Here is a 23,429-nt window from a genome sequence, read left to right on the forward strand (position 1 = left end):
GTGTAAATAATGAATGGTTTAATAGAATTTTTATAGCCTGCTGTGGTATTCACATCTGCCAAATTCCTGCAAATTGCTAAGTAAACAAGAAAGTGTTAATATGCACCTAGACAGATCTGGCAAGTGTTCGATTAAATGCAAAAGTATTAACTGTATTTGTATTATTGTTTAACCGAACTAAGAAATTATCAGGAGAGTGATTATCATGAGTCAGTAAATGAAGTTTTCGATTTTAGCAGAGCTGTCAATCACCGGTGCTTAGGATACAAAGAATCCTAAAATCGGAGAAGGCTGGGAAAGATTGTGTGGATTTTCCTAAAGAATATGTAAGTCATAGCCAAAACTGGCCCGAGTGGGTGATTAGGAGATTAACATGTCGGGGATTAAGCCTCCCATCTCACACTCCATACAGTTTTCACCCTTGGTTCACAGTTTCCCACCTGTCCCCAGCATACAGCACCTCTGGTCAAGACATTAAGGAAATCTGTTTTAATTGAACCAAATATACTAAAATAAGTACAATTATTATATGAATGATTATTAAATAAGAGGGTTTTTTTTTTAAATAAAAACATATAGGGATGAGAGGAAGATCACACAGTGGTTGAAGATAGACAGAAATTTTTACACCTTTTTTTTCCCCGGTAAACGAATTATATAATTTTATATAATATAAGTCTTTTGTCTGGCAGGAGTTATGTGACAGACCTATTTTAATATGTAACTGCTCTCAAAGGCAAAATAAAAGTCCAGGAATTATAAAACTACCTAATGTTTGTTTCCAATATTTTGCATCTAATGACACGTTTCCAAGAACCTGCAAAAATCCTCTTTATATAAAATAAATAAGATATTGTACTTTTTACCCATTTATAGTTACCGCTGATCGTGGATTGTTCAGAATACGTACAAGTTAGTCCTTGTCATCCTATATCCGTGATTTCCTCACCATCCTGGATTTTGTTCTCCCCTTTGAATTTAACGAGACAACAAAAACAGCTTGTCATGTTAAACACAAAACCGTCCATCCTGAGGACTTTCTAATAAGTTCAGCTCTACCTCTCTGTTGCCAAGCTTCACAGGAAAATGTTCAGGATTTGCTGTTTGTAAAACGTCACCAATAGCATCATATCAATATCTATATACTTTATCTATTTATGTGACTGAAATGCTGATGGTGGGGATGCTTACAGAACGTTTGGGTCTTTCTATTTCTGATCATTTTGTCAGGTTATATAAAGCCAGGATTGCATGACAGACCTCATATTAAGGCGGGGTTATGTGACAGACCTAATTGGAAGGCAGTTATGTGGCAGACCTACTTTAACATGTAACTGACCTCAAAGGCAAATTAAAACAAGTTATTTTATACAAATAAATAAAAAAAAAGGCTAGGGTATAAACTCTGGGGATTGCACAGTGTGTCACAGGGCAGACTATTAAATTGCTTCTTGTGTAAAGAAGGCTTTTATGTCAAAAGGTGACACATACTTTGAAACTTTTTGGGGTGAGTGACAGAGGAACCTGAGGTGCTGTAGAGAAGTCTACACTACTTATGTTATCTCCTGCTTTAGGGTTACACAACCCGTGTTTGTCATTATATAAGTGAGCTACATAACGTACCAATGGGAGGGTGTCTGCGAGGTCACGTGATGCGTAGTGGGCGGGACGAACGTGAGGTGTTTATTGTTATGTAGCGGGGTGGACGGACCGGTCCCGCTGAAAAACCTCCGGGTTGATCTCTCTTCTTATGCTGTTAATTTTTTAATTATGTAGCTCACGCGTGTGATTTGGGGTTAAAATGGACTATCCGGAGTTGGTTTGCGCGTGGTTTAGAAATGGAAAGGCTAAGTGCTGGAAAGCGCGGAGAGGAAAGAGAGTCAGTACCGGATCGCGGAGAAAGGGAGTTGTGCGGAGGGCAGTGTACCGGAGAGCTCGTGCGTTATTTCAGAACTGATACACGGGTCACAAAGCGGCGCCGGATATTTTTGTGGCTCGCGCTTGAAACGTGACCGCGACCGTTTAACGTGCACGCTTTGTTCCGCTCCGTTTGTGTGACCACAGACCTTTCCTCTGTCGCCCTTTTCGATCCCACACCGTCGCACTGAATACCGTTTATTTCTCATTTCCTTAATCATCAAACTTTTTCTTCTTCTTTTCATGCTTTTCCTAAATGGTTCTACAAGTGTCGTCCCGTGTAGCACAGATAGCCTGGTGTGTGTGTGGGGGGTGGGAGAGAGAGAGAGAGAAAGAGACAGAGATCCGGATTGTGAAACATTTACGTAATTGATAGGCGATTAAAGAGGGAGCGCGCGAGCGCGTGCGATCTGGTTAATGACTCCACATTTCATTACCGGCGTTTAAACGCACGTTTTCTACATTTGACGTCAAGGCCTGGCCGTATCCGCCGCTGATGTAGTAGTCATTCCAGCACGATGAGGTAGCGTGTTGATTACCAAAGACTTAGAATTGTTCACTTTTTTTTTTTTTTTTTAGTATTTATTTATTTTATTTGTATGTAGACAATAGATAAGGAGTTAATTAAGCAAGGATGGACACTGAGATCCAGAGTTCTTCCGAGCATTTCGCGCACGAGCCAAGCGTACCCGGTGTGTGTCCAGAAATGCTGGAAGTGGCCGAGGAAGCATGCCGGGCCGGAGATTACGAGCTGGCTATTGAGATCTACTCTTCTCAGCTGTCCGAGCTCCACCAGCCTGATCGTGGGCTTTGCCTGCGCAAGGCAGACGCTTTAGCTCGCGCCGGGCGTATAGCCGAGGCGTTGGACTCGTACTGCGTCGCCGCGGACCTGCACCGGCTCCGTGTCGAGGAGCTGCGGCTGTTGGTGGAAAGCATTGCGCGCACGATCCGAGTGAAGGAGCTGCAGGCGAGCGCGAGCGCGGCCACCTGTTCAGACCTGGACGAGCTCGAGGAGGAGCAGCAGCACGCGCTCGATTTGTTTTCGTGTCGCCTGTGCAAGTGTTTGCTATCCGAGCCCACCACGCTGGTGTGCGGCCACACGTTTTGCAAACGGTGCCTGGAGGACGCCGTCGTCAACGAGTGCAAGTCGTGCCGCACGAGCATGAACAAATCGTGGTGCACCAGCGGCCTCCGGGCCAACGTTATTCTCAGCGGCCTGCTCGACAAGTGGTTCGAGGCGGAAAGTAAATCCAGGAGGTACTGGCTGGAAGGGGAAAGCTTGTGGAAGAAACAAGAGCTACAAGGGGCCCTGGAAAAGTATAACCAGGCTGTGGAACTAGGTAAGGGGGATTTAAATAATTGAGTGTGTGTGTAACCTGGTCGTGTGGTAATGCAGCACTGGTGGCGTGACCTACTTCTACTGGTAGCAGTTATAAAACGACTAGAAGGCTACCTTTTTTTGGAGTTTCTCCTCAAGGCCCTTTTTTGGAACAATTTCTAAAAATAGCTTCAATGCTCAAGACAAGATCAAATAATATCCACCCATTCGTGATGTATTATTATTTTTTATTTATAGCCAAAATAAAACAGAAAAAAACAAAAAACCAGCAGTTCTGACTCAGTCCATCTGTTTAAGTAATTACATCAGTCAAACTTCTAATAACCCAATACACTTTTTCTTCAGTAGCAGATGGTTTCCCGGCATATCATCCACTCGCCTAGAAGGAGCACAGCAGAAATAAGTGTAGGACTCGATTAAATAAAACTAGCAGCAGACACTTACAGCAGTGGTCCAGATAGAAGGTAGTAATTATAGTAGCAAGTAATTAAAAGTATTAATAATGAACTACAGATATGTACTCCTAGGAAATAGCCTGCATGAGAGCATATATAGTCACACACGGGTCAAAGACGGGAAAGGTTCACAAGAACTTACTGTTATTTATGTAATAATACGAGAAAACGTTAAAGATGTAAAACGAATAAAAATTGATCATGAATATTATTTTTTTTTTAAAAGTGTGTATTTACAAGAACTTTTTATTGTTTTAAATATAGGAATATTTATTCCTGCAACTACTTCTACTAATAACACATTATAATATAATTATATGATGTAATTAATATTAATTCAGAATAATTTATTTAAGATCCGTTGTTGACATGTTGACGTTTCTTTACATCCCAGTTAAAATGCATTTAATAAATTAAAGGGCTTAATTATTATATTTTGAAAACCCTTTGAGCATCTGACCCAGATAGATCTATATCTAATTTCAGGCTTAATTGTACAGTCTCGGAAGAATTCCCTGTACTCTGGATCATGTTGATGTCTTATGACTTGGGGTTTTTAATACACCAAGTAAATGAGGTCGTATAGGTGCTGCTTTTACATCATGACTTTAAAAGGGGGTCAATGAGAAGCTGGATCGACAGAGGAATCTGCGCTCTATTGAGCAAGCCTGCATCCTGTTTCTGTCTGCTAGCTGATCACGCCTGACCTAATTCAGCCCACCAGACCCTATATTCTGACCCGTTTATGTAAGGGAGATGGGTGGAAGCAGCTGGGTTTTAGTAGAGGGCAAGAATATAATGCAGCTGTATACTGAGAAACAGAAAATGCAGAGAACAATAGTAACTAGCATTCCGGCATTAGGAGTCTGGATGTGTCAGGATATGTGTGTGTGTATATATATATATATATATATATATAATATATATATATAATATATACACACTATATTGCCAAAAGTATTCGCTCACCCATCCAAATAATCAGAATCAGGTGTTCCAATCACTTCCATGGCCACAGGTGTATAAAATCAAGCACCTAGGCATGCAGACTGTTTTTACAAACATTTGTGAAAGAATGGGTCGCTCTCAGGAGCTCAGTGAATTCCAGCGTGGAACTGTGATAGGATGCCACCTGTGCAACAAATCCAGTCGTGAAATTTCCTCGCTCCTAAATATTCCACAGTCAACTGTCAGCTGTATTATAAGAACATGGAAGTGTTTGGGAACGACAGCAACTCAGCCACGAAGTGGTAGGCCACGTAAACTGACGGAGCGGGGTCAGCGGATGCTGAGGCGCATAGTGCGAAGAGGTCGCCAACTTTCTGCAGAGTCCATCGCTACAGACCTCCAAACTTCATGTGGCCTTCAGATTAGCTCAAGAACAGTGTGCAGAGAGCTTCATGGAATGGGTTTCCATGGCCGAGCAGCTGCATCCAAGCCATACATCACCAAGTGCAATGCAAAGCGTCGGATGCAGTGGTGTAAAGCACGCTGACACTGGACTCTAGAGCAGTGGAGACGCGTTCTCTGGAGTGACGAATCGCGCTTCTCCATCTGGCAATCTGATGGACGAGTCTGGGTTTGGCGGTGGCCAGGAGAACGGTACTTGTCCGACTGCATTGTGCCAAGTGTAAAGTTTGGTGGAGGGGGGATTATGGTGTGGGGTTGTTTTTCAGGAGCTGGGCTTGGCCCCTTAGTTCCAGTGAAAGGAACTCTGAATGCTTCAGCATACCAAGACATTTTGGACAATTCCATGCTCCCAACTTTGTGGGAACAGTTTGGAGCTGGCCCCTTCCTCTTCCAACATGACTGTGCACCAGTGCACAAAGCAAGGTCCATAAAGACATGGATGACAGAGTCTGGTGTGGAGGAACTTGACTGGCCTGTACAGAGTCCTGACCTCAACCCGATAGAACACCTTTGGGATGAATTAGAGCGGAGACTGAGAGCCAGGCCTTCTCGTCCAACATCAGTGTGTGACCTCACAAATGCGCTTCTGGAAGAATGGTCAAAAATTCCCATAAACACACTCCTAAACCTTGTGGACAGCCTTCCCAGAAGAGTTGAAGCTGTTATAGCTGCAAAGGGTGGACTGACGTCATATTGAACCCTATGGATTAGGAATGGGATGTCACTTAAGTTCATATGCGAGTCAAGGCAAGTGAGTGAATACTTTTGGCAATATAGTGTATATATTATAATATATATATTATAATATAAATTCATGCCAGCTGCCTTTTAATTATGTCCTGGGCTTTTATTGTTCAGGTCTGTATACTTAAAAAAAGCTATTTAAATAAATGAATTTATTAATTTATTTAAATATATGGGGGGGATAAAAAGCCTTACTGGTCTCCCTTACAAAACAACTTGACCTAACAAATCACGTATCACTTTTCAGGGAATTGAAGAATCAAATGCATCACAACACATCTCAAAAATATGTTTTTCTGGCTTGTGAAAAGTGTCAGCACATGCAGTCGAGGTCTCATTTGCTTTCCAAGCATACGTGGTTAATGCCAAAAAGCCTCTTTTTAAAGATAGATAAACAAAAATCTCTCGACTAATGCAATATTTTATCAAGAGCCCTTTGAAGGGTCTATTCATAGAGGTTATGCAATATTAACACTTTTCTGACCCCACCGTTATTCTGAAAAGTATCATTCACAAAGCTGCCCTCTGAATGATTATTTTTTCTTTTTACTCTTTCCTCTTTTAGCTCCCAGAAACGAATTGGTTTTTCTTGTGTGCTTCAAAGCATACTTTTTTCTTTGAAAGAGCCATATTGAAATCTAGTAATTGTGTGCATCACACAGGTAGTGTTTAATTTTGGTAATAAGTAAAGTGCTAAGTGATTAAGATCGTAATCTATTTCTTTAATTTAAAATTGAGCATTTTTTCCCCCAGGCCCCCTTCACCTAGGTAACATGGCATTTTGATATAAAATATTAAAACCACCTGCCTAATAGTGTCTAGGTTCTGGCTTGTGCCTCCAAAACAGTTCTGACTTATCAAGGTATGGACTCCACAAGACCTCTTAAGGTGTGCTGAGGTATCTGGCACCAAGACTTTAGCAGCAGATCATTTGTAAATTATCAACCTATTGATCTAGCTAGCTAGCTAAGTTGTGAGGCGGGGTCTTCATGGATTACAGTTGTTTGTCCGGCACATCCCACAGACGCTTAATTGAGTATCCGGATTGAGATTTGGGGAACTTGGAGACCAAGTCAACACCTTGAACTCTTTGTCATGTTCCTCAAACCTTTCCCAAGCTATTTCTGCAGTGTGCTACAGAGTATTATCCTGCTGAAAGAGACCACTGGCAGTAGAGAATACTGTTGCCATGAAGTGGTGTACTTGAATTCCAACAATGTTTAGGTAGGTGGTGTCAAAGTAACATCCACATGAATGCCAGGACATATGGTTCCTCAGCTGGCTTGCCTTCTTTCTATAGTGCATTCTGCTGCCATATCTTCCCCAGGCATGCTATGCGCTCGCACCCAGCCTCCCACATCATTTTAAAGAAACTGTGATTCAACAGACCAGGCCACTTTCTTCCACTGATCCATGGTCCATTTCGGATGCTCACATTCCCATTGTAGACACTTTCACTCATAGGCATTCTTGTCTGCAGCCTCTAAACAGCAAGCTGTGATGCACTGTGTGTTCCGACATCATATCCAACATTAACCTTTTCAGCAATTTGTGCCACAGTAGCTCTTTTATGGGATTGAAAGAGTTAGGACAGTCTTTACGCCCCATGTGCATCAGTGAACCTTGTGTGCCCCTGACCCTGTCTCCGGTTCGCTGATTGTTCTCCACTGGACTGCTCTTGTTTGGTACTAATCACTGCATACATGAACGCCTCAGAAGATCTGCCGATTTGGAGATGGTCTGACTCAGTCGTCTAGCCATCACAGTTTGGCCACATTTCCAACACATCAACTTTGAGAACTGACCGTTCACTTGCTGCTTAATTTATCCCACTCCTTGACATGTGCCATTATAACAAGACAATCAATGTTGTTTACTTCACCTCTCGGTGATTTTATCTTTCATTTCATGTCAGAAATATTGCAAGAGTCCACGTTGTCTTTCTCTGTGGCTAAAAAGTTGATCAATCTTTTTTCACATTGATTATTACAATGTGCTTTTTGCTGGGGTCACAAAGTCTACAACAAATAAGCTGCAGTATGTGCAGAATCCTGCAGCCAGCTTCCTGACTAGGTCCAGGACATGTGATCACATCACTCCTGTTTTTGAGCCTTTGCACTGGCTCACTGTCGGGTTCCATGTTGATTTTAAAATCCTCATGCTTACATACAAGGCATTGTTTGTATACTTTGAATGTGGCTGAGATTTTAACTCCTTTCACCCCTTAAAACAGGATTGCCACTTCTTCAGTTCTTGTCTTTCAGCTTTGTTGACATATTAAGGGGTGGACGGGGCTTGCTTCTTTTTTTTTTTTTGTCTTAATGCCTCCAAAACTATAGATCTCACTACTGTCTGATTTTTAGAGGAGCATAAATTGTATTTAAATGTTCTCTCAAAACTTATTTCTTAGGATAGATTCAACTCAATTAATATACAGTCTGTGGTCTTCAGTGGCCAGTTGCCTCTCTAGCAGTACACAAGTTTTATTCTTATTAAATGCCCCCTGTGATGGGAGTACCTCTTGGGCTATAGCGCTTGTTTTTAACTTTTTAACATGGCTCTTCTTGTTCGGAAAACCGTTCAGTGATGTCCAATATGGTGACCATTCCATTGCCACATTGAAATGCTAGAAGATAACATTGCAATTAGCAAGGGATTTTATGAATTCAGTGCTTTATGAAATGCAGTTAAATTCAGTCACATGTTGGAGCTTGAGGTTTACTGTCCCAGAGACATTTGTGCCGTTTTTATTGGCTGATTGTCACGCTTTCCGTCTGCAACGTCAAGCGTTTCAAAAAATGACTAATAACTAGTTCACAAGTTCATATGAAGGAAGGAAGGGAGGGAGGGAGGGAGGGAGGGGGGGCTCATGTCTATAGAACAGTCAGGATTCTGATCAATTATAAAAAACACTAAGTATTCACAGAAAAAAGTTACCATGTCATGGTGGATGTTTTAAACAGAGGACTTTCCTTCTTGGCTGTCAATCACTTCTGAGATTTCTATCCAAATTGGCTAACTCCAGCCAGAATTACTCACTATATCCATAAGCGGTATTGTGCGGTTTGGGACTTAGCCTCTCTGTTCTTTCCGCTCTCTCTTCGTCTCTTCGCTGATGGAGCGTGTAGGCGTTCATATTGGCGGTTTCGTCTCATATCATCTCACAACATGCGGCGAAGGCGGCCAAAGAATAAACACATATGCTCAATTGACACTCTGCGCTGGATAGCAGCCCGACTGTGCGATTCTGTTTTTAATTTTTTTTTTTTTTTTCCCTCCTGCTTTGTTGCTTGAATGTGACAGCTTTAGCTTTGAACACAAGCAGTCATGTGTCTAGTCACGGTTCGGCGCATTAGTCACGCTTCAGCCGGGCGTTTTGAGTAAAAAAAGGCGGCGTATTGTCGACGGTGGAAGGGATTTGCATCTCTCGGTTCAGAAAGCCTTCCGCGGAGAGCTGGTCCCATTTGTGGTGGCCCGAATTCCCTGTGTAAAGTGACGGACATAAATAGATCGCTTATGAAACGCCATATTTTAGGCTCTTGGAGATATGACCAGGTTCCTGTTAGGACATTTTACATTTGGTTTTGATCCAAGAAGCCAAATGGCTTTAAATGAGATTTTCAGTGAATTATTGCATAATGGTGCAGAGTACATGTTTGATCACCTCAATTGAGTGTGAGAGCTTTTAGGTTTCAGGGAAGAGCATTTTAATAAAGGCCCTAAATGGAACATTCTGTTTTTAGATGGAACATTCTGGTATATCAGAAAACAGGTTTCCGCTCCAACCGAGCGTACGTTACATAAGGTCTGGGTTAACTTGACCTGTTTGATCTATCTTTACACAGATACGGTATTACACTCTGAAGTTCAAATAGGACGTTCCTGCACCTGCCAACCCTGGGTTTTGCTAGTGCGTCATGGCGAGGAGAAGTCAGGCTCTGTTCTAGTAAACAGAACCATGTGGGGAAGCATTGGAGAAGAATATGCTTGGATTTCATTCCTGATTTGGATGAAAGCTGGGAGATAAAGACTTGTGACAAAATAAAGGAAAAAATGAGTGACCAGAGAAGCACAACGAGGGCAGATGTTTCTATATGTTTTGCGTGAAACCTCATATCTTGGCATGTGTAAAATGCTGAGCATGGCGTGTTCGATGTCGAGGCACTGAGGCAGTGTTTTCAACAGTACCGTTAACTAAGATGACTCCCATATTAAGATCTATGTGAATAGGGCTGGAAATGGTGGTGAAAAGTGCACATTGAATGACCATGATGCTAGAGCGTTAGCGTACACTAACAGAAGAGCAAGTGTTTAGGGAACTGAGAACCCCACTGCAGGATGTGATCCATCAAGAACAATCCACACATTGGGTTTCGCTTTCATTTTGTTGGCAAAACAAATCACCTCATTGACTGTCTACCATGAAAAGCGTTGCATTACAGAACAGCTGCTAGCAGTTTCATCTAGCTAGCATAACAGATGTAAGCTAACTTTCGTACATATTATGCTCCTATCATTTTTTTTTACAGGGTTTGTGAGTTTGTTCCCACTCTGTGTTACAACACTAATAGTTCTGGGATCTGCACTTTGACGCTATCTCATTCTTGTTCTTAAGAATCTTATCTGAATTTTATTATTCTGTAGCCATAGGTTTTATTTTGGACGATTATTTTAAGCCCCAGGCTGGCAGTGAGGTGAACTGACAATGTAAACATTCCTGATAAACCTTCCATTGTTCCCTCAGGTCCCCAGAAAGCATTCTCAAGTTGATCGAAACTGTGTATGCTTAGCGTGGTGGTTTCTTTATCTAGAGGAACAATTCTTTTGGAAGTGGACAAGTTTATTTCTGGACGAGAAATTTAAAAAACGATCCTTGAAACAAAGCCTATATAGCGAGGTTCAAAGTTATAAATGTTTTCCAAATGTATTATTACAATTGTAGGTTTATCACCCAGTCGAAATATTACTAAACTGCACCTTTAAATATCTTCCTGCCAAAATGCTGTTAATGAAGCCTGGAAGGCACCAGAATGTCATGCAAATTTTAAAAGGAAAGCAGAAACCTTTGCCAAAATTCACATGTAAATGACGTCGTCCTGACTGACTGGATTCGTGCACCTGCTTTTGATGCATTTTATTTGTATTAACTTTACTTCGCATTTACTTTTCTCCCGTAGTGTCCTCTATCGCTAGTTTGCTAGCACAGCGAGCCGAGCTGCACATGGACATGAAGAACTTTAACCATGCAATCCAGGATGCCGACAGTATTTGCCGCCTCCTACCAGCATCGCCAAAGGTGAGAAGGTCGCACTGGTAGACTTCCAGAAACTCCTCCTCCACTAAGATTACATGCATGTGTTGGTGATTATTGTTTGACCCCATGAGCTCTGTTCATTCGCATGCCATGTTCAAGCACAGAGCATTCTTCTGTCAGAAAGAACAAAAAAAAAAAAAAATACATTTTTCCAACATCATTCCAACACTCATTTTTAATCTCGACTGAAATACACATTTGACTCAAACACTGAAATGCATCACATTCATTTTTGTGCATCTTTCTTGTACTGGACTGCATCATGTCATTTAATAGCCTTATAAGGAAATGAGAGAGCAGTGGATTTTAGCTTATGTCTAATTATATATATAATATGTATAACCCCTAGGAATTAAGCAAATTGGACACATTAACAAAACGGACAAATGCAAGTATTTATACAAATAAGAAATGAAATGGTTTGATGAAAAATGGCTAAAAAAAAATGATGGGGTCGTGAGATCTGGTCTCGTGTGAAGCAGGTATACTCTTACCACTCCAAAGTTGATTCTTTGGCATCTATTATGCTGAAATTAAATACACTGTCCGTCCAGACACTTGTGAACACCAGACCATCACACACACACACGTGCTTGCTAATCCCATTCCAGATTTAGTCCCCATTTGCTGGGGCTCCACTCTTCAGTGAATTCTTTCCAATAGATTTGAAAGCTGTGGGGATTTGTGTTCATTCAGCATTAGTGAGATCAGACACTGAAGTCAGATGAAGGAGGAGGTCTGCGGTGCAGTCAGTGTTCCAGTTCATCCCAAAGGGCTCAATGCAGGATACTCGAGTTCAGCAATCGTAATGATGGAGAATACATAGACATCCTTTACAGCTTTGTGCTGCTTTGGTTAAGAATCTCCTATGGGCGTGAAGGTCAGGTATATACCTGTCTGATGTCACGTAGCCAAGTCCAAACAAACACTGATGGATTTTATTTCACGTTAATGGTCTTGCAACATTTTCCATTTTATTTGAGAGAAAGCAAAGGAGCTGGTGAAAGTTGATGAAATGAGGGGAAAGGGACGGGGCTTTCTGTCAATATTTCAAGAGTTAAGCAAATCATTCCAAATTAATGTCTCATCTGCTTTATTTGCTAGAAATATTTTACCTTGATTTTTGGCATTTTTTTTCATGCAATACAGACTACTCTGAAATTATTGGAACAAAAAAAAAGCCAATTCCTTTGTTTTTTGCTGCACATCGAAGACATTTGAGTCTTCACTGAAAAGCAAAAACAAAAGAATTGCCCTTGCTGTTTGAATACTTTTTTTAGATGAGTATTATAATATCTGTATGAACATTGTGTCCTTCTGATATTGTATGAGGACAATAGATCATTGTAGTGCAATACAGTATCGCACACAGAGTAGGAACTATAGCAGCTTGGGGAACATTTTAAACCTGTACTTCTGGATCTGTGCTCCTGGCTGCACCAACACAGCCGTGCACAAGACAAGAGACATGCCTTTAAACTTGTACTTCTGGATATGCAAACGAGAGACTGCTCAGTCGCAGGTGTCTCTGAGCTGCAGTAGTAGTAGAAACCATAGCTTCAGATCAGCTCCATCCATAATGATCACCTTTTGACCTGTGGCATTTTGGAGTATTCACTGTAAATGCTGCTTGGTATAAAAATAGCCTGTTTGTTTACATTATTCTATAATCCCTTGCATTTATGTGCGTTATGAAGAAATCATTATACCCCTGACGAAAGAGTCATTTAATTCTCTTTACCTGGTCAAAACAATTGTTCAGAATTGCATAATGGTAAATATTGCAGCATATAATTTGGCCAAATGGAAACTATGCAGACAAACATTTGTCATTTAGAATAAAAACCTATTATAAAATTCTCCTGGTGTATCTGGCTGCTCTTAAATCCGTTGTGTTAAATATCACCTATGTAGCATTAGTCACATAATCAGTGAGGACCCTTTATGTACGCAACAAGGATGTTGCGTTGTCGCCCCAAGCTCATTTGAATGATTTTATAAAAGCAAAGCAGCAGGAGAATGCATCTCATATGAACAGTTCTCTATAAAAAGCTTAAAACCTGAACATGTTCAAACAACAAACTTTTTTTTTTTTTTGTAACACGTAAGCCATAGTGCATGATAAAAAGGCAGTTCAAAATGATTTCTGCCTTGATAAAAGGATGGGGTTTTTGCTTGTTTTGTTTTCCCCTGTCATATTGAAGAATATTTATTCCACTTGTTAAAGCTTGCTAAAACCAGTACAGCCTGCGAGGCAAATCGTACTTAAAATGAAAGCATGTGTAAACTGACCGACCCTCTCTGTTTATTTGAACTGGGTTTGTTTGAAAAAATTCCTAGATTCATTGTTGATCACAGCTTTTCTAGAAAATGTTTACATTTCTCTGGGCAAGAAACACTATTTAAAAATTACTGCCCTTTTTTTTTTTTAATAATTTGGTGTTAATGATTTTTTTTTCTCTTGTGGCTGTTTTTGATCTGGGGCATCAGTAATGAGAAGAAATGCATTCATTGTGATTTTCTGTCACCAGGCCCACTACATCAGAGCCAAAGCACTTTGCTGTGCTGGCCGCAGAGAAGAGGCGTTGCAGGAGTATTTTATCTGTGTAGCACTCAAGCCAGACTGGACATCTGTCAAGTCGGAGGCACAGAAGGTAAACTTTGCACCTCCTTTATCTTTTTTTTTTTTTTTTTTTTTTTTCCCCCTCTTACATTCTGCGACTGTTGAAATTACAGAAGAAGAAAATTTTGCTGGAACCTTGTATTTCCTCTCAGTGGGAATGAAAATCAGTTTGCCTCGAGTTATAACGAAGTCAAATGCCCTTGGGGGGGATAAGGCATTTATGCAAATTTCGGTTGTCCTTGAAAATGTTCCCGACTTTCTTCCTCTGTTTTTCTCCACAGATCCTGAGCGAGATGTTTTCATCCATTTTTCAGAACGACAGTCTGGTCACACGCCTCCATCCGCTTCAAACCTCAAGCTCATCCCCTCGCATCAAACCTTCATCACTCCTTAGCTCTCTTCACTTTTCCCCAACGAGGGACGGCGCCAGAGCTGGCTGCTCCAAAGTTCGTACACACACTCATCCCCCGACATAAATTCATATAAATTACACACAGTGGAGTGCATTCGAGTGCAGAAAGTTTGAGAAAAATGTCAAGTAAGGAATAAACTACAGCAGGACTGTTTATAGTTGCAATTGAAGTTGTTGAACTTCATTTCATGTTATACTGTCAGGCTAAGAAGTCCTTCCTGTTAGCAGGAAGAGAAACGCTATTTGTAATGCTACTGAGAAACCTGATAATATTCTAGTGGTTCGAAAGGTTAAATGGAATAAACTTGACCTCTGTTACAAAACCATTCACACTGGAGACCCCTTCCAAAAATGGTAAGTAAGCAGGTCCTTACTGAAAACACCATATCTATAATTACGAATTAATTAACGAATTAATACCAGCACCACCTTCTGACCAATAAGAACTGAGAATTCAACAATATTATAACTTTTATATAGAATAAATTAAGTGGGCAGGTTTCAGAGAAGATGCTGGACTACTGATCGGAAAGGGCTTCTGCCAAATGCTATTAATGTAAAAAATGGTACAATAATGTATTTTATGGTATTAATAGTTGGATGCAATCAATTGCACTGAACTGTACATGCTTCAGCATCTAATGCTCTCCATATTTGGTCTCCATCTTTGCCCCCCCTTTTATAAGCTGTAGCACCACCTGAAAGTTTATTTTCCATCCAGATAAAGATCTCCTCAGCATTGTTGTGCTCAACTAATTGAGATGTGTTTTCACCTCACAGGACCCTGCACTCAGTAGCAACAAAGCTTGCGACGGTTCGAGTTCCTCGTCCTTAAATCAGCCAGAGAGCAGCATAGAAGAATCGAAAAGCCTGGCAGCTGTGCTTTCCTCCCTCCCTGTAGCTCCTGGTGTGAAAAGAAAGTGCTTGGCTGATGCTGGTGCCTTTCTGCCTCCCAGCAAGATTCTCAAAGCAGGTACACTCTAGAATTACAGCTGTGACATTTACTGAACATGTGACTATGAAATTTTAGTTATGAAATCTCTGTGTACTGAATGTGTTGGCTGGTGAGTGATGGAATGTACCTGTTTTTCTTGTACTGTATAACCTTTCGGGGAGGGAGAGAGGGAGTTTGTTTGTTTGTTTTAGCCTGTTCATGCATATATCCTGCCAATCATGTGGCAAGATTCAGGTCAAGTCAGTTCTGTGATGCTTTTCTCCTCACCATGGTTGTAGAGAGTGGTGGTGTTTTGGGTTTTTTTTTGCATTGCTATAGCCTTCCTGTGTGTTTCAACCAGGCTGAGCATTATTACCTGACCTCTCTCATCAGCAGGGTGTTATCACTCCAGCCAACTATACCACAGTCAAAGTCACGGAGATAACAGTTCAACCCATTCTGATGTTTTGAACATTAGCTTAAGCTCTTGATCTGTACCTGCATGATTTCATAGTCAGACTCTGGACATACCGTGGAAAGCAGCTTCTAATATGATGTCTGCTGTGAGATGTTTATTTTGCATTTTTGGAAGGAGTCTTTATCTGCTTTGTAACAGATTAAGAGTATTAACAAAATAGAGGCTGGTGAGATTTAGATTATAGAAGCAGCGTTCCTTACTTATAATCATCCTATCCTTGGGTGGTGATTGGGTAGACGGTGTTGATTTAATTTTCTTTCACAGCAGCTCTGATAGTAGTTCCATTTTTATGCCTTATTATCTCTATAGTAACAATTCCTTTACAGAAACTTGTATATTGGACAGTCCAGATATTTTAATATTATGGATTGTCCCCGTGCTTCAGGGGTTTCCTCTTGGTACTCAGGTTTCCTCCCCCAGTCCAGAGTTCCTTATTCTCAGTCTGTCTCACTCTTTTTCCATATGCTTTTTTTTTTTTTTAAACCTACCAATCATATATCCTGCTCTTTCTTTGCATCTCTCTCTCAGATCCTTCCAGTTCCTCACAGACTCCTCCTGTCCAGTGTGGGACGAGGACAGTACCGTCTCATCTCTTGGACAGTGCAGACATGGAGTGTTCTCTGTGCATGAGGTAAATTAGACACGTGGCCACTTCTGCAGTTATACCATGCTGGATATTAACTCTTCTTCTACAAGATCTATAAATCAAAGTGCTATTTTACTGTAAATCAAAAATGACTGATCAAAAGTTACGTGTCCCATGACACAAGAATTCAGTTAAGAAGCAGTGGGGAAAAGACAGTGTTAAAAAGTCTTTTGTGTGTGTTTGTGCTTTTGTTTCTCATGTTTTTTGTCTAGCTTTTTGTATGTTTGTGTCTTTGTGCAAGACTGTGTGTGTCCCCAATTTTGTATCTTTGTTTGTCTATGTGAATAATGTTCTATTTGTCTGTCTTGTCTTTGTTTTTTGCCTTTGTCTCTCTGTGTATCCATGTGTCTCTCTGTGTTCGTCACTCACACTCACACACACACACACACACACACACACGCTTTTGAACTTTACATACAGGGAAATGGGAACAGTGTGTTACTGAGACTCCATTAAAGAGCGCTGATGTTTGCTCTTCATGCAGTGTCTCTGTCAGAGAGCAGCTTTATTATACACACAGAATCAAGCTCCACCAAAGCTACTCAGTACACCACACGTAGAGCTCAGTGTTCACGCACGTTCAACTTTCAGTGGACAAATTAATTTAATAAAGTGCTTCTATACCTCTGACGGCCTAATGGAGGTTTCAGCCGTGTCTTCTGTGTGTCAAGCTTCTGTTTTACTGGAAGAAGAAAGAGGAAGGCTTGGGATTATTAGATTACCTGGAACATCAGTGTCAGCTTTTAAAAATTACAGGCTGCTACTTTAAAGGAACATAAAGTAAATTTGGTGGTTAGGTCTCGGGGAGAAAATGGTTCCCCAAATGGTTTAGAGTAGAGAAATGATTTTAAAGTTTCTACTGCGGCATGATTAGTAAAATAATCCAATTTGAGCCAAGAGAGAAAATTTGTCATGCTATCTGGGTGGGAGGTGGCATACTGTTGAGAGACAGTAACACTATCCAATCGTAGATGTCTGTGAGCTCATGTATGCAGAATAGGACAGATAGCATTTCCTCCCAGTGCCCTGTTACTGAACACAAGAGGTAAAATCCCAGGTGAAGCACGTGTTAGCCGGTTGGTCGCTGTAACGTGACCAAGAGAGCAAGCTGGTGGGTGGGAATTAACAGTTTGAACAAACTGAAGGGAAAATTGTGTAGGGCAGACAAAAATACAGGTAAAACAATATTTTTGCCTCGTCTTTCATTTTCTTTCAAGAGACACAGCAGAAATTTTCCTGAGAGCTTGATAAACCTGACGCTGCATTAAGATCTACAGAGATACAGCTGAATAGTTTTGGTAATTCGAGTCCGATTATTCCACGTGACATTGTTTTGAGGAACAGTTTCTGGAACGGAATGTTCTCAGACAGTACGTAACGTCATTTGAGAACTATGCCGCATAGTTCTCATATAATTATGAGAACTAATTATAAAACTTGGTACAGTTACACAACACCGGTACATGACAATCAAAGGTAATCATGTGTACCTTCTGTCTTCGCTTTGCCAGGTTGTTCTACGAGCCCGTAACCACTCCCTGTGGACACACCTTCTGTCTCAAGTGTCTGGAACGCTGCCTGGATCATAACCCCAACTGTCCTCTATGCAAAGAGAATCTTTCCGAGGTATTGACTTCAAACACGTGTGCATGTTTTGTTGTAAAACATTTGCTGAATAAGAAAGTACAGTAGATGAAAGAGAGCGAGCATGACAACCAGTAAATACAATCCGGAACAAATCCATTATTATTTCCACTCCACCTTCCAGTGCACAGCATGCCTTGTGTTCAAGGCTTCTTCCTTCCTTTATGCTGCCTCCGTACCCCTATATGCTTAGGGTATTAGTGAGGATACAAGTTGTTTTTTTTTTTTTTATTGTCATACGCAGTTTTTAACAAATGCCTACAGGTGAAAATTAAGACAAATGTCAATAATGTATTATATAAGCGTTTTTATTAGGATTAGCATCAAATTCAGCCTGTCCTTTGGTGGTGATTGGGAAGACAGTATGGATTTATTTTTCTATCACAGTGGCTCTGACAGTAGTTCCAGTTGTAATTCACAGAACCTTGTATATTGGACACCCCAGATATTTTAATATCATGGATTGTCCCCGTGCTTCAGGGGATTACTCTGGGCACTCAGGTTTCCTCCCCAGTCCAACAACCATGTTGTAGGCTGATTGGCATCTCTACATTGTCGTGTGTGTGTGTGTGTGTGTGTGTGTGTGTGTGTGTATCTCCATCCACGGTACCTTGTGCCCCGTGTAGGTTAAATGGTATAAAAATTGTATCAGTAGATGAAAAAAATTCTCCAATGTCAAGGCTATGTAACAGTCAGAGGAGAGACTATATCACAGGAAAGTCAGAGGGATTAGTAGTTATCTTTTTAATCTCAGGAGAGATAAAAATAGACCCTGGTGAGGGAACTACTGTTTATAGCTGCTTTATCATAATGTAATAGTGATAATAGAAACCAACTTGTTTTGCAGATGTTCCACATCTTAGTGACATACATATCTTTCTTTAATCAATAACATTGGCATGGTATAAGCAGATTAAATCACTTTGCAATATTTTGTTATTGGTAAATAATCAGCTTCTCCAAGCAGGTGTGCTTATAGTTTTGACTGGTAGTGTATAGCTATGAGTTTTGACCTGTTGCCTTTCACCCCCAGCCTGACCAGTTTTTAAGGGAAGGTGATGTGGTATGGAAGTGGTGGCTCTTTGGTGGGACTATTGATCAAAAGGCTGTGAGTTTGAATTCCAGGACCACCAAGCTACCACTGCTGGTCCTCTGAGCAAGGCCCTTGACCCTCAATTGCTGAGTTGTCTAAATAAGAAATATAAGTCGCTGTGGATAAGCCAAATGCCATAAATGTAAATGTTACTTAATCACTGAGTAGGAACATTTTTTTTAAAAGCCATTACTGAGTCATCATTTGGTGTAATGTTCCTTCTGCAGGAGCTGTAGGTAGCTGATGGTATGGAAATCAGCATTAAGGATAAAGTTCAATCTGTGCCATGTTCCTTAAGCATGCAAACATCTCAGTACGTTATATACAGCTAGTAATTCCTGTGTTATTCATCCCCAGGCTGAAAATCTCTTTGCTCATCATTTTGAAACCCCATGCACCAAATGCACTTCTGGGTCCATCCAAGAGCCCCTCGGGCAAAAAAAAATGCACTGATATAATTCATCACAATCTTGAAAGCTTTCATCACCTTGGAGAATTTACAGATCAAAACTCCTCACAAAGCCGTATTGTATCGAGCACAAAACATCTTGCTTGTCAGGACGTGAAAATTGCAGTGTTAGTGTTTAAACTTGCATAATGAGGTACTGTAAATGGTACTGTGCTTAGATCATCGTTTCCTTTACACCAGCAGGGAGACGTGATGAAATTATGATGCTATTGATTCTGTTCTCTTACACTGGCTGGACTCTATAAAGACACTGATATTTTATTCTGCACCATGTTTTTGGGCTTTCTTGGATATGTACATTTCCTGCATTTGGCAGATCCAGAGCGACTTACATTTCTCATTTATTCAACCGAGTAATTCAGGTTTAAGGGCCTTGGTCAAGGGCAGCAGTGGCAGCTTGGGGGTCCTACAGTCGAACTCTCAACCTTCCAATCAGTAGTCTAATACGTGAACCACTGAGCTACCAGAATGGTGTGTGTACTGAAAGATTTGTACTACAGTACAGGTTATTTTCTTTTTTTTCCCCCTTTCAAATCAAGAAATTAATTTTACTGAAAATGAGGTATGCAGAGGTGTGCAAGTTGTCATGTATTTACTATATAGTCAGTATAGATAAAGATTTTCTTCTAACTAAAAGTGAAATGTGGTTTAGTCCATTCTGTGACCTGTGGAAGTCTTATAAGTAGATTTGTTGACCATTATATGGAGTTCCACAAGGAGCAATGCTCAGCCCGCTAACAGCTTCCATTTATATGCCAAGTTGCTTGAATAAGTCAGCTTGTAAGTTGTTTTAGGTTTCAGTGCTCCGAGTTGTCTTCTTATATACCTTAGACATAGAAAGTTCAAATTAAATTTAAGTTTCGTTGATCGCTGGACAGGAATGCTAAGCTTGCTTTGGTTGTAATTGCAGTATCTGGCCACAAGAGGGTATAAAAAGACCTTTCTGATGGAGGAGGTCCTTCAGCGCTACTTGCATGAGGAGCTGGAAGAGAGGAGAAAAGTGCATGAAGAAGAAATGAAAGAACTGTCCAAGTGAGTCCATCTTTCCTTATTCTGGAACATTCTTCTAACATGATATAGATGTCCACATGTAGGCAGCAAGGAGGTTTAGATATGCTTACGCTGTGGTGTACGTCAGTGCATGCTTTGCATGTTTTTTGTACCTGCTGAGGACTGATCTTATGGTTATATAGACAAATAAAACCACTCAACCATGTTAATTTTTGCCAGTGTGGTTTGTTTTAACCTATTAAACTGAGCTCATTTCTAATAAAAGCTGCATGTGACCCATAAAAACATTCCTGTCTGTAGTACTGAGTGTGACTTTATTGCTGTGTAATTGTACAGTCCTTTATATTGTTAAATTCTTCCATTCCAGCTTGAACCAGGAAGTTCCTATCTTTGTCTGCACCATGGCGTTTCCCACAATCCCCTGCCCGCTGCACGTATTCGAGCCACGCTACAGGCTGATGATTCGCAGGGCCATGGAGACAGGAACCAAGCAGTTTGGCATGTGCATTTCTGACGAATTGAAAGGGTAAGTGGCTCCAAGACAATTTATGCCCATTAGTCTTTTCTAACACGACCAATGCCGGACCCCGGCACACAGTGTATGAGGGTAAAGTCAGGATGTGTTTGATTCATTAGGTTTGCTGATTATGGCTGTATGCTGGAGGTGAGAGATGTGAAGTTCTTCCCTGACGGTCGCTCGGTGGTCGATACGATCGGCATGTCTCGCTTCAAAGTGCTCAGCCATGGTCAGAGAGACGGCTACAACACGGCCAAGATCGAGTATTTGGAGGATAAGAAGGTAAAAGAAAAGAAGTGGGAGTAAGCATGTGTCAGATTTTTTAAGAAGTGTGTGTGTGCAATCATATGTCTTCCATCCTCATGGTTTTGTGTATGTGTGTGAAAGGTGGAAGGAGAGGAATTATCCGAGCTCCTGAAGCTGCATGACTCCGTTTATGATCAGGCCACAGCCTGGTTCACGTCTCTCAAAGACAACATGAAAAGCCAGATCCTGAGCCACTTCGGTCACCTGCCTGCCAAAGACCCTGTCCCACAGGTAAAGTGTCATTCCAGGATCCAATCCAGGATCACTGCACGGTCAACAAGCAAACAAATAAATAAATACCTAGTTTGAAAGCACATTTATGTTTCAGCCTACACTAACGCACTGGAACCATGACCAAATATATTGGGTTTAAAAAGTCAAATAAATGTGTTAATTAATTATTGTGTGTGGAAAAAATATTAATTAATAACTTTTAATACACTTAATTACATTCAAGTGTAAGTTATTAATTAATATTTTTTCTATTATTATTTTGACAGAGTACAGATTACATTAAGATCAATTTGTTTATTTATTTGTTCATGTCTGTGTTTCCAGGGGAACCCGAGTGGGCCGGCGTGGTGCTGGTGGCTCTTGGCTGTGTTGCCTCTAGAGAATAAAGCTCAGCTCACCATCCTGGCCATGACGTCGCTGAAAGACCGCCTCATCGCCATCCGCAGAGTGCTCATCTTCGTCACCAGGAAGCGCCCTCGATGACCTCGGCCTTCCTCGATCCTCACCGTCGTCATAGTCACTGTCTTTTCAGGAGCCACAAGACAGGTAGCGGACCACTGAAGCAGCTTGTCGAGTCTCTCATCATCCGCAACCACTCGCCGAACGATAAACTGACGCGCATGCTCTACAGTGCGCAGTCCGTGTTGATTTACAGAAAAGAAAAGAAAAAAAAAAGACAGACCGTAGCTAAAGACGTAGTAAAAACTGAAAGAGGAAGCCCTGTGCTGATAACCGAATGCTGTGAACATGCCACTCCTGCTTTGTGCCTCGTATGTGTGTAAGGCTGACCAAATGCATCTCATGGGCTTCCGGTATGTTTACTGGTCCAGTGGCCTGCTTGTGGTTCACACATCATGTACTAGTTAAGCCTGTACACAACTTTTTATTACCTCCTTTGAAAAACCAGTCTTGCAAGCCACACATCGCACAAATCTTCATTATAGGCACGATGATGATAACTGAACCGTTTCACGTGACGTGCAATCAGTCGGTATAGAGGGTATAGAAATACATACTGTATCTGAAAGGGGGAAAACATTAATCCTACATTAATAAAAGGTAGAAATCTGGCTGATTGCGGTCACTGGAAATGGCTCAGATTATCCGTCTTTTGTTTTGAGTTTTTTTTTTTTTTTTTTTGTTGTGTGTGTGTGTGTCCAAATATGAGTATTTCTGTTAATAACATACTTTGTCTCCCATATTTAAGAATGCTAAAATAGCAATTCCGAATATTTATTTTGGTTAATTTGCAAAAAAAAAAAAGTGACGTCCTAGTAAAATGGACATCAGCCTGATTCAGTCATCTGTCGATATGGCCTCCGTTCTCCTGCCTGGTCAGATGATCACCAAAACAGAGAAGAGCTTTTACATGCCGTGTAACCATGTAGAATTATTTTACAGAACAGATACGACTGAATAAATCGGCAGATGTTTCCCTACGTCAGTAAACGTTAGCATGAACAGAGATCAGTTGTCTGAAGAAATAACAACAAGGCTTGCATTTAAATGCCATGAGTGACCTTCACCTCAGGTTAATGAGACGGAGATTGACGTGGATGATTCGGAGAGTCGGTGTGATCCGACGTTCCTGTCGAAAGTTCAACATTTATCAGGAACATTTCCTGGTTTGTTTGGTTTTTTTTCCGTCAGGAGATTAAGGTATAAATGTAGAAGTAGGCGGTGCGTCTTTGAGTGGAATCTTTGTGTGATTTTTGTTTTTTTTTTCTCTCTTTCTCTCGTATCTCAGTTCAGGAAAGCCTGTAGTTTGGGAAAAAAAGGTGTGAAGGGTTTTCCCAGGCCGCCACACTGTGCATCACTGAGCAGTGTGCTGAAACTGAATCGGTTCCAAGTGGTTTGTTACTGAAAAGAAGTGGTCACTTTTT

The 23,429-nt window shown here is 41.0% G+C and overlaps 1 protein-coding gene across 1 annotated transcript; it reads left to right on the forward strand.

The window, feature by feature from the left end:
- Positions 1–818: 818 nt before the first annotated feature.
- lonrf2 (LON peptidase N-terminal domain and ring finger 2) lies at positions 819–23,429 on the forward strand. The gene is made up of 12 exons (XM_058380352.1): positions 819–3,257; positions 11,043–11,161; positions 13,711–13,833; positions 14,084–14,248; positions 14,995–15,187; positions 16,155–16,257; positions 17,784–17,898; positions 20,389–20,510; positions 20,857–21,015; positions 21,126–21,288; positions 21,394–21,543; positions 21,871–23,429. The coding sequence occupies exons 1-12, from the start codon at positions 2,552–2,554 to the stop codon at positions 22,027–22,029; spliced, it is 2,277 nt and encodes a 758-aa protein (XP_058236335.1). The 5' UTR covers positions 819–2,551; the 3' UTR covers positions 22,030–23,429.

This window comes from Hemibagrus wyckioides, linkage group LG26, assembly GCF_019097595.1.
Source record: "Hemibagrus wyckioides isolate EC202008001 linkage group LG26, SWU_Hwy_1.0, whole genome shotgun sequence".
NCBI lineage: Eukaryota > Metazoa > Chordata > Actinopteri > Siluriformes > Bagridae > Hemibagrus > Hemibagrus wyckioides.

Coding starts and splice junctions, on each gene's coding strand:
- lonrf2 (XM_058380352.1), top strand. CDS start 2,552: ATGGACACTGAGATCCAGAGTTCTTCCGAGCATTTCGCGCACGAGCCA. Junction 13,834..14,083: donor TCAAGTCGGAGGCACAGAAG/GTAAACTTTGCA, acceptor TTTTCTCCACAG/ATCCTGAGCGAGATGTTTTC. Junction 16,258..17,783: donor GAGTGTTCTCTGTGCATGAG/GTAAATTAGACA, acceptor TCGCTTTGCCAG/GTTGTTCTACGAGCCCGTAA.